At 48.3% G+C, this 13,681-nt stretch overlaps 1 protein-coding gene across 1 annotated transcript in view; it reads right to left on the reverse strand.

Moving 5' to 3' along the window:
- The window catches only part of LOC115459506 (E3 ubiquitin-protein ligase TRIM39-like), a 40,187-nt gene that overhangs the window by 17,060 nt on the left and 9,446 nt on the right, over window positions 1-13,681 (reverse strand). The window contains exon 3 of the mRNA XM_030189309.1: window positions 8,348-8,443. Within this exon, the coding sequence (XP_030045169.1) occupies window positions 8,348-8,443 (96 nt within the window). The remainder of the gene's footprint in view (window positions 1-8,347; window positions 8,444-13,681) is intronic.

The raw sequence follows: 13,681 nt of genomic DNA on the forward strand, positions 1-13,681 counted from the left end.
AGGGAAGTGGTAGACTTAGACGACCTGAACTGAGGTTACAAGGTGGTTAACTTAAGAGTAACGTTAAGAAGTACTTTTTCACAAAGAGGGTGTGGGGGATGCCTGGAGTGGGCTTTGACAGCAACTCCAGCAGCTGGGAAGTGAGGACGGTGCCAGGCAGCCTTCTATGGTCCATGACCCGAAAACAACAGGGACAGATCGGGAACAAGTATGTGTACTTTATAACATTGTGAGAAAACTTCACACCTGGCAAAATTCTACTGTGGGTCACAAAATTCAAAAGCACATCAACTCCCCCCCCCCCCCCCCCCCACAGTGTTCAATGCTGCGTGCGTCTGGTAGCACTATACAAATGATAATAATCTATATAAATAATTCTCACCTCAAAGCTCACTCTGTGGCAGGGAAACACTGAAGCCCTGCACTTAGGCTGTCACCACTCACTGTCACTCATGCACCACTCACTCTCACTGATAGACCCGCCCGCAGCCACGCCCCCTCTGCACATAATTCGCTACCTCAACATTCTAATGAAGCTGCAACTTCCGGTTTTTGAGGTGGCAGAGATCGGAATTTTTCCCCATGCCTGTTTGCCCCGCCCTCGCGTCAAACGTGATGACGTCGAGGGCGGAGCAATGACACTTAACCAATCGCATCGCTCCGCCCTTGACGTCATCACGTTTGACGTGAGGGCGGGGCACACATCAATCTACAACACTACGTGAGGCAGGCAGCCTGAAGGTCGGAGGCAGCGAGGGAGCCAGCCAGCCACTCTCTAAGTGGCACTGCGGGGGGGGGGGGGGGGGGGCACACGACCCTGAACCACGGAGGGTAAGTCCAGGAAAAAGGGGAGGGGGATGGGAAGGAAAGGGCCTTGCTAGCGCCCGTTTCATTGGCCTCAGAAACGGGCCTTTCTTACTAGTAATCTATAATAATAATTCTCACCTGGAACATTCTGAAGCTCAGCCTGTGGGAGGGAAACACTGAAGGCTAGGCTGTCAGCAACACTCACTCATCATGCACCACTCACTCTCACTCATAGACCTGCCCTCAGTTGGAGGAGCAGATTCAGGCAGGGTTACAGGCCCCTAAGGCCACATTGCGTACCATTCAGTCCTGGGTGTGGAGCCTTAATTTTGCATGTTGGGTCATCCCGATAGGTCGGGCCGTGTCTTGGCGACTGGCATTCGCGACATCAGGGGTCACGGAGCCTCATCATCATGGGCGCTGGTCCATTGCAGTGCGTCGCGATTTGCGATGAGGTTGGAGTTTTGTCTGTGTGTACAGGTACTGTACATTAGCGTTGCGGAGCGAGGTGGTGTCTAATGCGGGTCTCGACATGTTTACGGATGCAGCAGGAGGATTGGGTTCGGGGTGTACTGTGCGGGCGGGTGGTGCGCTGCACCGTGGCCGGACAGCTGAATAGTGGCGGGTGTTACAAAGAACATTACCTTCTTGGAGCTGTGTCCGTTTGTAGTGGCCTGTGAGTTGCGGCCAGGGAAGTTGCAAAGTAAAAGTATCCTGGTGTGGTGTGTCAATCAGACAATCAGGGGTGGTAGAGGTGGTGAATAGGCAGGTTGCATGCTTGCTGGTGAACTTCTTGATCAGGGAATTGGTTCTACGCTGTGTGCGATTAAATGTACACAGCCGGGCTAGGCACATGCAGGGAATGGCCAATCGTAGGGACGATGCACTTTCTCGTTTTCAATTTTAGGCTTTCCTGGCTTTGGCACAGGAGGCAGATGTGGCAGGGCAGCCAATGCCTGGGCAGGTTTGGCGGCTAGGAGACCGGAGGTGTGGGAGCTGCTGAGAGCCTCGATTGCACCTGCCACACGGTCGGCGTATAACCGTGGATATGACAGAGTGACTAGTTATTTTCGGGATGAAGGCTGGACAGCGGGTGGGGCATCAGACGAGCTGTTATCAGCCTACAATGTTCATGCCAAGGCACAAGGTATTTCTCGAAGTGCAGTCGCGCATCATCTGGCTGGGTTCTCCTTTTCAGCGAAGCGTTTGGGTGAGGTCTGCCGAGCTGTAGTTTTCGGGTGAGCAGGGCCTTGAAGAGTCGGAGCCGCTCATCTTCATTCGGGCAGGAGATACGTCTGCCGATTACTCATGACCTTAGGTGTGCCTTTTGCAGGCTGTTGAGTGTGCGACTTATTCAACATGCGAGATGCGCCTCTTCCACATGGCCTTCGCGTTGGCATCTTATGGGACCTTTCGGGTAGGCGAGCTTGTAGAGAGCCGCAGGTCGATTGCAGTGTCATCTGGGTTGTTACGGGAGAATGTTGGTAGCCAGAATGGAGGATTGCGCATTAAGCTGTTGCGCACAAAAAAACGATCAGAGGGGTGCGAGGGGCGCAATAGTTGGTAGGAGAGTCCCGGGCATGATCTCCTGCCCCATGTCTGGTTGGAGGCCTACCTGGTGGTCCGCCCGTATGGCCCATTCCTTATTAGTACATGCGGATGGCACTCAGGTGGTCTTCCGGGGCGTACCGCGGGTATAGGACCTCCTGAGGGAGCCTAGTACAGGGCCAGTACTGAAGGGTGGGGTGCTCTATCCTGGTTAATTCTATGCTGTTGCCTTTTGCCTGGCATTCCAGCGGTTTGGTCTCTTGAAGGGGCTGTCTGTGTGGGTACTCGCTCTTCTCGCTTGTGGTTGCCCCCCCTTTTAGATGCTGCTGGTCCGATCTACGCAGCCTGGATTGTCGGACACTCCTGCATCCATGGGGCTGGTAGCAGAGTGGCGAGACATCCTGGGATTGTCACGGCGCGGGACCCGTAGCCTGGCTAGGGAGAGGGGCATGCAAGGAGTCAACTCTTGCCCCTTCTGTATCGGCTGCACGACAGACCGTGACACCCTCAGAGGTTACTTGTTCGTTGGGGGGGAACGATGTGGACGGTTGGACGGGTAAGAGACTCATTGACACTATAAAGGGGGACTCGCAATTGGTAATGGCCTGGTTTCCTGGTACAAAATTGGTGGTTGGATATTATCCTCAGACCTGCCGCCTACCCGTGCGCAAGTGGCAGAGGGTTGAGCAAGGTCAATCAACAGGTCTGAGTATGGTAAGAACGATGGGAGGTTTCCAAATTCAACACAACTGGGTGGACTCAGTGTGAGGGGCTTTTGCATGGGATAGAGTACACCTGGCTGATGGGGGTCTAGATCTATTCTAAAATGATGTACAGGCATTCTTGGAGCAGCATTGCATTGCAGGGTCTCAGTAGGCCGCAGCTTTCTTTTGGGGGTGGGGGGGGGTGGGAGGGGGCCTTTGCAGGTGCACGGGCCCCTCCCCCCGTGGCAAAAAACCCGAGCTACAGGAGCAATGGCTCATGGGGGGGCTGAGCCAGCTCATTAAGATGGGTTGGGTGACCCGGAAGAATGTGTGGAGGTCCACACAGGCCAGGGCTCTTGCTGTGAAGGCAGAGTCGGAAAGGTGAAGAGTTGCGGTGACAGCCGGAAGTGAAGTTGCTGCTTTGCTATCATGGCGAGCGGCGGAGGGGCAACTGTTTGTGTTATGACAACTGTAGCTCGGGGTGGGGGTTATCCTATACGGATGTTAATTAGAAGTTTAAATGTTAATAAATCAAGCTGCGGCCTATGGTTATCCCACAATTGTGTGCAAAAGAGTTATTGAGTGAAAGAGTACAGGGGGGAAGTGGGGACATGCCTGGTAGAACGGGTCCCTGCTCCAAGGTTTAAATGTTGTCAGTTTGCAACATTGTTGCGAGTCTCTGGCTGTCTCGTTGAGCAGAATAGACGGAATATTTACTGTGTAAATATTAAATTCACTGATACTTGAATCTACATTGTTTAGCATTCTCATACGTTTCCCCCGTATTATTTCCCTTTAAATACTTTTTCTGACTTTCATGTCTCTCGGAAATCAAATTAGCACAATTTTAGGCCCACTTTCCTTCGACGTTCACTCTCTCCTCTCTCATCAGAGCACAACGTCTTAGAACAAGCTAGATAATAAATACAACCCTTCCTCTCCAATTGTTTCAAATTATTTGTTTTTCTCATACCTGTTATTAATTAGATTCACTCGAGAGCTTAATTAAAATCGCAGTTCCTCTCCGCACTCCGCTCTCACAACCTTCCTTCACTGACCAACTCAGAATCATGAAAAGACCTCCGCTGTTGCTCTCCTCTTCCTCCACTCTCACCAGGGCCGCCAAGAGGAGGGGGCAGGGGGGGACAAAATTCCCCAGGCCTGGGCCACCAAGGGGGCCCGGCGCCGCAGTCCCACCCAGTGGTGTACCAAGGGCGGGGCGGTTGTGGTGCTGCTGCTGCTGCTGCAATAGGGTTCCGTCCCAGCGCCCCCTCCAATTAATGCGATGTATCGCTCTCCTTTCTCTCTCCACCCCCACCCCACTCTCCAGGCCTTTAAACTTCCAAACCTCCGGCAGCGTGCGTCAGCGATATGAGCGCTGCCTTTGGCCAGCCCCAGAAGTCCCCTCTGTACAACGTCCCACCTATGCGGGAAGCTGTACAGAGAAGCTTCTGGGGCACGCTAAAGGCAGCTCTTACATCGCTGATGCTGCCTGCCAGTGGGTCTGGAAAGCTTGGAGGCCTGCAGAGCGGGGTAGGGGGTGAAGAGAGCTGAGGTGGAAAAGCGATGTCAGCCAGACCGCAGGGAAATGGAAAGGGGTGGAAGGGTGAGGAAGGATCCCATGGCGATGCCATTCCGAAGGGGAAGAAGGGGTGGGGAGAGGAGGGAGAGCAAAGCCGGCCCAGACCTCAAGGCAAGGGAAAAGGAGGGTGGACAGAGGAGGAAAAGCAATGCTAGACTGAAGGGGAAGAGGGGTGGAGAGGCAGAGAGTGATGCTAGACCTCAGAGGAAGGGGAAGGAGGGAAAGTAATACCAGGCCACAGGGGATGGAGAAAAGTAAAATATATAGGATACTGGAAAGCAGAAGATGGATGGGGAGAGGAGAGATAAGATGGAGAGAGGGGAGATGTTGGAATGCATCATGTAAAAAGGACAGAGGGGGCACATGCTGGATGGAAGGGCAGAGAAAGCGGGCAGACACCAATGGAAAGGGGGAGAGGAGGGCAGACGCACAATGGAAGATGCAACAGTGGATGGAAGGGCAGAGAAAGGGCAGACGTGGATGGAAGGGGCAGAGAAAGTGGGCAAATGCTGGATGGAAGGGAGTGGGGAGAGAGAGGGAGCAGATGCTGGATGGAAGTGAGAGAGTGAAGAGAGATGAGGAAAGCAGAAACCAGAGACGACAAAGGTAGAAAAAAGATTTATTATTATTTCTCCCTATCTGGTACAATCATTGGTACTCAGTCATCTAGACTACTGTAATGCACTTTACGCCGGCTGTAAAGAGCAAATACTCAAAAAAACTCCAGACAGCCCAGAACACTGCAGCTAGACTCGTATTCGGAAAACCAAAATATGAAAGTGCTAAACCCCTACAAGAGAATCTACACTGGCTCCCACTCAAAGAACGCATCGCGTTCAAGGTGTGCACCCTAGTTCACAAAATCATCCATGGCAATGCCCCAGTCTACATGCCAGACCTGATAGACTTACCACCCAGAAATGCTAAAAAAATCATCTCGCACATTCCTTCATCTTCATTTCCCCAACTGCAAAGGTTTAAAATACAAACTAACGCACGCATCAACCTTTTCCTATATGAGCACGCAATTCTGGAACGTGCTGCCGCGCAACCGAAAAACGATCTACGAACTAACCAGCTTCCGCAAACTACTGAAGACCCATCTCTTCAACAAGACATATCACAAAGATCAAGACATGTGAAATTCCCCACATGTATCCAGAACTATCTTATAATGTTTATCTTGTTATATCGCTACTATGCTTTATCGTTATCATGTAACCCAGAATCCTTCTGTAATACCAAATGTCTAATCTCGTCTTATTTCCACTATTCATGATGTATTGTAAGCCACATTGAGCCTGCAAAGAGGTGGGAAAATGTGGATACAAATGTAACAAATAAATAAATATTTTTTTCCCTTTATGATAAAGTAGTATTGCAGTTGTTGTGATAAATACAAAATGAAAATAAGGTGATCTATTAGACTAATTTTAATACATTTTTGACTAACTTTCAGAGACCAAAACCCCCATCAGGTCAGAAGGATACCGTAACATACTGACCTGAGGAAGGAGGTTTTGGCCACTGAAAGCTAATTGAAAATGTATTAGTCCAATAAAATGGTATCATCTTATTTTTCATTTTTTGTTTTATTTCTGTTTGTTAATTTGTAAAGTGGTGATTGGTATTTGTCTTTCTATTGCACAGTACTGCATCACTGTTTCTGTGGCGTTGCATTGTATGCAGAATCTGACTTGTTGGGGGTTCAGTTTAATTTTTGTCTACATATTTATGTTTTAGTTTGTGGTTACTTATTCTATCCTTGGTGAGGATGTATCTGTGTTTTATGTGAAAGAAATGGTTTTGTGTTGGCAGGATCATTTTCCCTAATGTCTTGTTTAGTTTTACGATGGGTGTATTGATGTTCTAACGCTCACTGCAATGTTTAAGATGCTGCCTTTTCCTAGGTACACCCTTGTTGTGTGACTCGTGGATTATTATTAAAAATAATTCTTTCATATAGAGGAGGGGGGGTGTTAAAAAATGATAGGCCCCGGGTGTCAAATACGCTACGTACGCCACTGGTCCCACCCGCCCTCTGTCGTCGACCGTCCGCCACCGGGCCGGGCCCCCTGCATTGAAATCACAGTGCCTCTCACCTCCGTGTGAAAGCGCTGCAGGCAGCAGATCATCTCCCTTCGGGCCTCCTTCCCTCCCTGTGTCCCGCCCTCGTCTGACGTAACTTCCGTGTAGGGGGTCGGGTTGAGGAGGAGTGGCAATGACTTCGGGGGAGGGGGGGGGGAGCTTGTCCCGGGCCCGGCCCAGTCTCTCGGCGGCCCTGACTCCCACTTCTGACCTCCCCACTGAGTCCTGGTTCTGTTCCACACCAAGCTCCACTTTCTTTATGGGCCCTGCGTGGACCTGTGATCCTGAACATCATGCACCCATGCACACATTTCTGGGTTTGTCAGAGCTCCTGTTTTATTTATTTATTTATTGCATTTGTATCCCACATTTTCCCACCTCTTTGCGGGTTCAGTGTGGCTTACAATAAGATATGGATAATGGAAATACATTTGTACAACTTGGTTATGGGTTACATTGTACAGGTTATGCGAGACATCGAAGTATCGTTAGAATGTAACAATGGGACATAGACATTGAAACATTGGAAGGACACAATGGGAAGCTTAAAGGGCAGAATTAAGACACAAAGACATATGGTGTACATATTTGTGAGTACATGTATGGGTGATGTGGAATTAAGGGGGGTGAGGGTCAGAAGTGGTTGTGTGATGCATTGATGAATAGTGAGTGTGGACTCTATGTGTTTTGGCTCTTTCCGTAGATTGTTTCAAACAGGTGGGTCTTCAATGATTTGCGGAAGGAAGCTTGTTTGTGAATCGTTCTTAGGTTGCGCGGCAGTGTATTCCAAAGCTGTGTGCTCATGTGAGAAAAGGTTGACGCGTGTAGCGTCTTGTATTTCACGCCCTTGCAATTAGGGAATTTGGGCCCACTGGTGCTCAAGTTGGTTTCCCAGACTCACTCCAACATGGCCAGTCAGCTGCCACACTTTTGAGCCCAGCACGGCCCCAGATCGAGCCAATGTTTTCCCCAGTGGGCCTAGAACTTACTTCTTACTCTGCTTCCCCACACCAGAGACCCTTTCAGGCACGTGCTACTTCTCCAATTCCTGCCCCCTAACAGGCCCTGGTGCACTCAGCCCTGCAGCCATCCTTCCTGGCACCACAACAGCCCCAGAGACCCCCACCCTAACTGCTGGACTGCCTCAAGCCTGAGCCCGGCTCCTTTCCCATTTTGCAGCCCACACCACACTAACTCTCTGCAAGAAATACAATGTTAACCTTTTCCTTTGTTCCACTTACAGATTCAGAATCCGCCTGTTCTCAGCCAATAAGGAACCAAGAAATAGTTTCCATGCAGTTGAATTCCATTATTCAATTTATTATTATTTTATTATTCAATTGCCCTCCCCTTGTCCCTTCCTTCCTTTCACCCATCACTTCCCTCACCCGTAACTGTCTTGTCTGTCTGTATTATTTAGATTGTAAGCTCTTTTGGGCAGGGACTGTCTCTTTGTGTCAGGTGTTCAGCGCTGCGTGCGTCTGGTAGCGCTATACAAATGCTAATAATAATAATAATGATGATATTATTCTCTTATTCAGGTGATTCAGGGGATTGATATAGTGAGAGGAACAAAAACCCTGCAGAAACTGGCTCAGAAGGAGACACAGACACCCACCTTCAGCTCTTCAGCTTTCTTCTCTTCAGTAGATTTAAACTTCAGAAGATCTTCCAGATTCTTTCTCAGAGGCTCCAGGTGCATTTTAAGTTTTTCCTGTGAACATTAAACATCATTGATTAGCATGTGATTATTTTTATAGCCACAATTTCAGATTTGACTGTAAATGTGAGATGTTCCTTCCAATTTAGATCGTTTCTTTGAAATAACAGAATTCTGATGGATCAATATTCAAAGTGATATACCAGGATAGGCTCCTGCCTGGTTAAATCATACTGAACTGGCCATGAGCCAATATTAAACAGCACTTAACCCAACAGTGCCACTGAATATTGGCAAAAGTTCTGTCCAGGCAGAGGAGGGTGAAACGGGGGCAGAGTCAGGGTGGAGCTGAGAGATAAGCGGGCACCAGTGATATTCAGTTCCAGTGCCCCATATCTAACCACATAAACTGAACCATGACCAAGGTGTCCTAATCAGGGATTGAGAGGCAGATGCATCAAGCAAATGTTAAAAAATCTAAATCGTTAAAGTCCCTAACGATTTTAAAAAACAAAGAATGCACCCAAAAAACAAGTCACACATGCTCGGATCAGTATTGAAAAGTACAATGTATCAAAGAATCGTAATCCACGTCGGTAATCGGCCCCTAAAGCATGTGCAGAGCAGCCAAGCGTTGTTAGCTGCTCTGCGCATGCCACAAACAGTCAAAACACAAGCACGTGGCCCCAAATCAAAACAAAAATAAAAGGGTCGGGAGGGGGCAAAGGCGCTCGTCAGGAGGTCCTGTATGGCCGTCCTTGCCCCCCCCCCCGAGGTCGCCATCCCCCCCCCCCCCCGCTTCCCTCTGCATTATAAATTAAAAAGCAAAACATACCTTTAGCAGCCCCAGCCCCCCTCCCTTCCTCACTACTCTGTCTCCCCTCAGCTCCGCCTCCTGACATCCTCCGCCCTGTGCCCCGCCCCCTCTTGGGGTCGTCGTCGCCGCCATTCCCCCCCATCCACTGGGCCCCTTCCCTCTTACCGGGCCCGTGCAGCCCTCTCTCCTCTGTCCGAAGGCGCTGCACGGGCAAGTACAAAAACTGATGCCTGTCTTCGCCCAGCTTCGGTCGCGCGTCTGTCTCCTCCTGGGCCTGCCCCCGTCTTTAAGATAACTGAATTCTGATGGGTCAATATTCAAAGTGATATAACCAGGCAGGATAGGCTTCTGCCTGGTTAAATCGTGCTAAACTGGCCATGAGCCAATATTAAACAGCACTTAACCCAACAGTGCCACTGAATATTGGCAAAAGTTCTGTCCAAGCAGTGGAGGGGTGAAACGGAGGCAGAGTCAGGGTGGAACTGAGCGATATGCAGGCACCAGTAATATTCAGTTCCAGTGCCCCATATCTAACCAGGTAAACTGAACCATGAACAAGGTGTCCTAACCAGGGCTTTAGACTATCTCAGGAGTGGATAGGTGAGAGCATAATTAGGCAGGACTAGGTGGGAAACGAGATTAAGAAAAGAGTTCTTTGTATTCAGAAAGGCCAAACTGAAGAAATGTGTTTTTAGAAGACTTGTAAAAGTTAGGTAATCAGCTGTAAACTTGATTGATTTAGGAAGAGAATTTTGGTGCCTTGATAGGAGAAATTAGCAGAGTGAATTGTTTTATATCACATTCCTACAGATAGGGAAATGTAAGACAAGATGAAACAGCATTACGAGGGGGTAATTCAATAAGATTATTCATTATTATCATCTGTTTAGGTTCTTGGGTACAGCATGGAGTATTGGCAATACCTGTATTCCTTCGGGGAGCCACAACTCACAGGCTGAATATTGACCCCTGAATGTATATGGAAGATGCCTGAATAGACAGCAGCCAGGGTTCAAGTTTTGATGATTGATCTTACTACTCATATGCTTCAAAATGCTGCTAATTCAACTCCATAAAAACACACACCTTCATCTCTCAGCTTCCCAGGACACACTGTGATACTAAAGATACTGACACACTCCTTGGATTCCTGCACAGCCTCCACTATGGAGGAAGGGAAATGGGACTTGATAGACCACTTTTCTATGGTTTTTGCAACTACATTCAAAGCAGTTCACATAGTATATTCACTCAGGTACTTATTTGTAGGTTAAGTGACTTGCCGAGAGTCACAAGGAGCTGAGACCCATTTAATCCCTACCCCTTTCAGTGCGAGCAGAGGCACCAGTTGACTCAGGTAAACCTAGGGAGGAGGTGAGTAAAGCATTAAAGTCCCTTCGGAGGGATTATAATACCAAACACTGTCAAAAAAGCAAGTGATGTGTTGAAAATGTAGCGAGAGTGTTAACCCTCTATCAGAGAAACATAATATCAGTACAGTTGCCAACCAGTCAATGCTAGTGTTGATTTTCTGCCAAATTCCGTCATCCACCTTCTTCGGCCACTGCTGATGCTGCCAAACTTCTGCAGTCATAGAAGCATTTACTTCCACCAGGACTTGTTGCATCTTCCATTCCCTACACCCATGGGAGGGTGGGAAGAGAGGATGAGGGGCTGGAGCACAGAAGAAGTGGTAACATAGTAAATGACGGCAGATAAAGACCTGTACTGTCCAACATCGATCAATAATTGTAACTGGAGTGGAGGAGTGTCCTAGTGGTTAGGGTGGTGGACTTTGGTCCTGGGGAACTGAGTTCGATTCCTGGCACAGGCAGCTCCTTGTGACTCTGGGCAAGTCACTTAACCCTCCATTGCCCCATGTAAGCCGCATTGAGCCTGCCATGAGTGGGAAAGCGCAGGGTACAAATGTAACAAAAATAAAATAGATACTATTGGAGATTCTACATGGAATGTTGCTACTGTTTGAGATTCTACATGGAATGTTGCTATTCCACTAGCAATATTCCATGTAGAAGGCTGCGCAGGCTTCTGTTTCTGTGAGTCTGACGTCCTGCACGTACTCACAGAAGCAGAAGCCTGCGCGGCCACATTGGTGATCTGCAAGGGCCGACTAGTGGAATAGCAACATTCCACGTAGAATCTCAAATAGTAGCAACAGTGGAGGAGTGGCCTAGTGGTTAGGGTGGTGGACTTTGGTCCTGAGGAACTGAGTTGGATTCCCACTTCAGGCACAGGCAGCTCCTTCTGACTCTGGGCAAGTCACTTAACCCTCCATTGCCCCATGTAAGCCGCATTGAGCCTGCCATGAGTGGGAAAGCGCAGGGTACAAATGTAACAAAAAAAAAAAAAAACTACAACACATCACCACTCTATTTTATTCTAACTGGTTTCCTTCTATGCCTATTATCCTATTCTCCATGTAACTCCAACTATAACTTTTTACTCTGGAATGGTGAATGCCATAACGGAACATTGTAAGCCACACTGAGCCTGCAAAAAGGTGGGAAAATGTGGGATACAAATGCAACAAATAATAATAATAATCCAGTCTGCCCAACAAGATAAACTCATTTTACATGGTATGTGATACTGAGTTTGATTTCTCCTTGCCTTCTCAGGGCACAGACCGTAAAAGTCTACCCAGCATTTGTCTTGTACTAAGTTCTGAAGCTAACCTCAAAGCCCCTTAAAATTTACACTCCAGCTCATCCCTATCTATTCAGTCACCATCAGGGCCTAGACCGTAGAAGTCTGCCCAGCTCCCGTTTTGTTTCCCAATTACCGGCGTCGCCACCCAAACTCCGCTAAGATTCCAGGAAACCATTCCTTCTAAACAGGATTCCTTTGTGTTTATCCCACGCATGATTGAATTCCATTACCGAAGCGGCAGCGGCGGCAAGGGGAGAGCATGGTAGGAGGCGGAGCTGGGGAGGAAGAGAGGAAGAGAAGGGGGCCGGGGCAGCTTAAAGTTGGATTTTTTATTAGTGCAGGATTTTTATTAATGCAGGAGGAAGCGGGGAGCAGTGGCGACCTAAGAGGGGGGCAAGGCCATCCATAAAGGACGCTCCTGACGAGCGCCTTTGCTCCCTCCGATCGTTAGCTTTCCCGTAGTTTTCCATCGTTAGGGCAAGCGGAAAACTTTAGTGTATCTCATTTCAATAGGGTTTCTACACAATTTGCTCATCTGCATTCCGTTTTCGTTTGCTGCTACCGTCGTCGTCGTCGTCGGAAATTGGGCTTTAATGCATGCCAGGGTAGGAAAACTGTTCGTTAAGTTTAGTTTAGTGCATCTTGCCCTGAATGATTACTGTGGGGCAGAGGACCCTTTCAGGGTGCCTGAAGGAGCCTTCTGCACTGCATATGATTAGGCCGGGGATGTTGGGTTTGTGAGGAGAGAGGACTTGTGTGGATTGGCCAAACTGAAAAGATAAATTGATCTTATGGCTTTGAGTGAATCAGTCTGACATTGAGTGGTCTGCACACAAGTGAGCATTTAGCTAGAGAAGCAATACTGCTGACCTGATTGCACATGACTCTGTGAAAACTCCAGTGAAGTCTAAAACCAATATTCAAGCACCAGAATCCCTGCCTAACACATTCCAAAGAGCAATTAAGCTAAATACCCTAGCATTGTCTCCCAACCTCTCCCTCTGCGCCAACTGGCCAGCAAGCAAAGACAGTCAGCCACACATGTGACAACCCCCTCCCCCCCACAATTACCTGAAAGCGCCTTGCAGTCCCCCCCTCCCCCCCCCCCAGACAAACCCTAGAAGCGGGATTCTCTGGGCTAAGAAGGTGTGAAGCATTTACTGCTGGCCTGGGAGATAGATCAAAGAAAGACCCTGACTCAGAGCTACTGTCCTGCTCTTTAACTTATCACTGAAAGCAGACCCAATGCCATAACAGGGCTCTGTAAGCCACATTCTGCCTGCAAATAGGTGGGAAAATTTGGGATACAAATTCATTAAATAAATAAATAAATAAAATATCTGTGACTGTGACCCCAGGACATACTGTGATAATGCTTTGATGTACTTCCTACCCACCCCCCTCCTCCCCCTGTCAGACTGTCATAGTAATGCTTGAATGTTTTCACTTATATACACTGTCAGCTAGCACATTTGCTTATTTCCGATCTGAGGAAGAAGGGCAACCTTCGAAAGCTAATCAAGAAATGTATTAAGTTATGTCCAATAAAAAAGGTATCATCTTATTTTCTTTTCCATGTTTTATTTTGTTTGATTTCTACTGATAACCTTAAGAGTGGACTAACACGGCTACCACTACCTCTCTACATGTAGAACCCCAAAGAATAGCAAGATTCTGGAACCCTAAAGAGTAACAAGATTCCAGGCAGAATCTCAAAGAGTAGCAACGTTCCACGCAGAACCCCAAAGATTCCGGAATGCTAAAGAGTGACAAGATTCCACGCAGAATCTGAAAGAGTAGCAACA

This window comes from Microcaecilia unicolor, unplaced genomic scaffold (genome assembly GCF_901765095.1).
Source record: "Microcaecilia unicolor unplaced genomic scaffold, aMicUni1.1, whole genome shotgun sequence".
Lineage (NCBI taxonomy): Eukaryota > Metazoa > Chordata > Amphibia > Gymnophiona > Siphonopidae > Microcaecilia > Microcaecilia unicolor.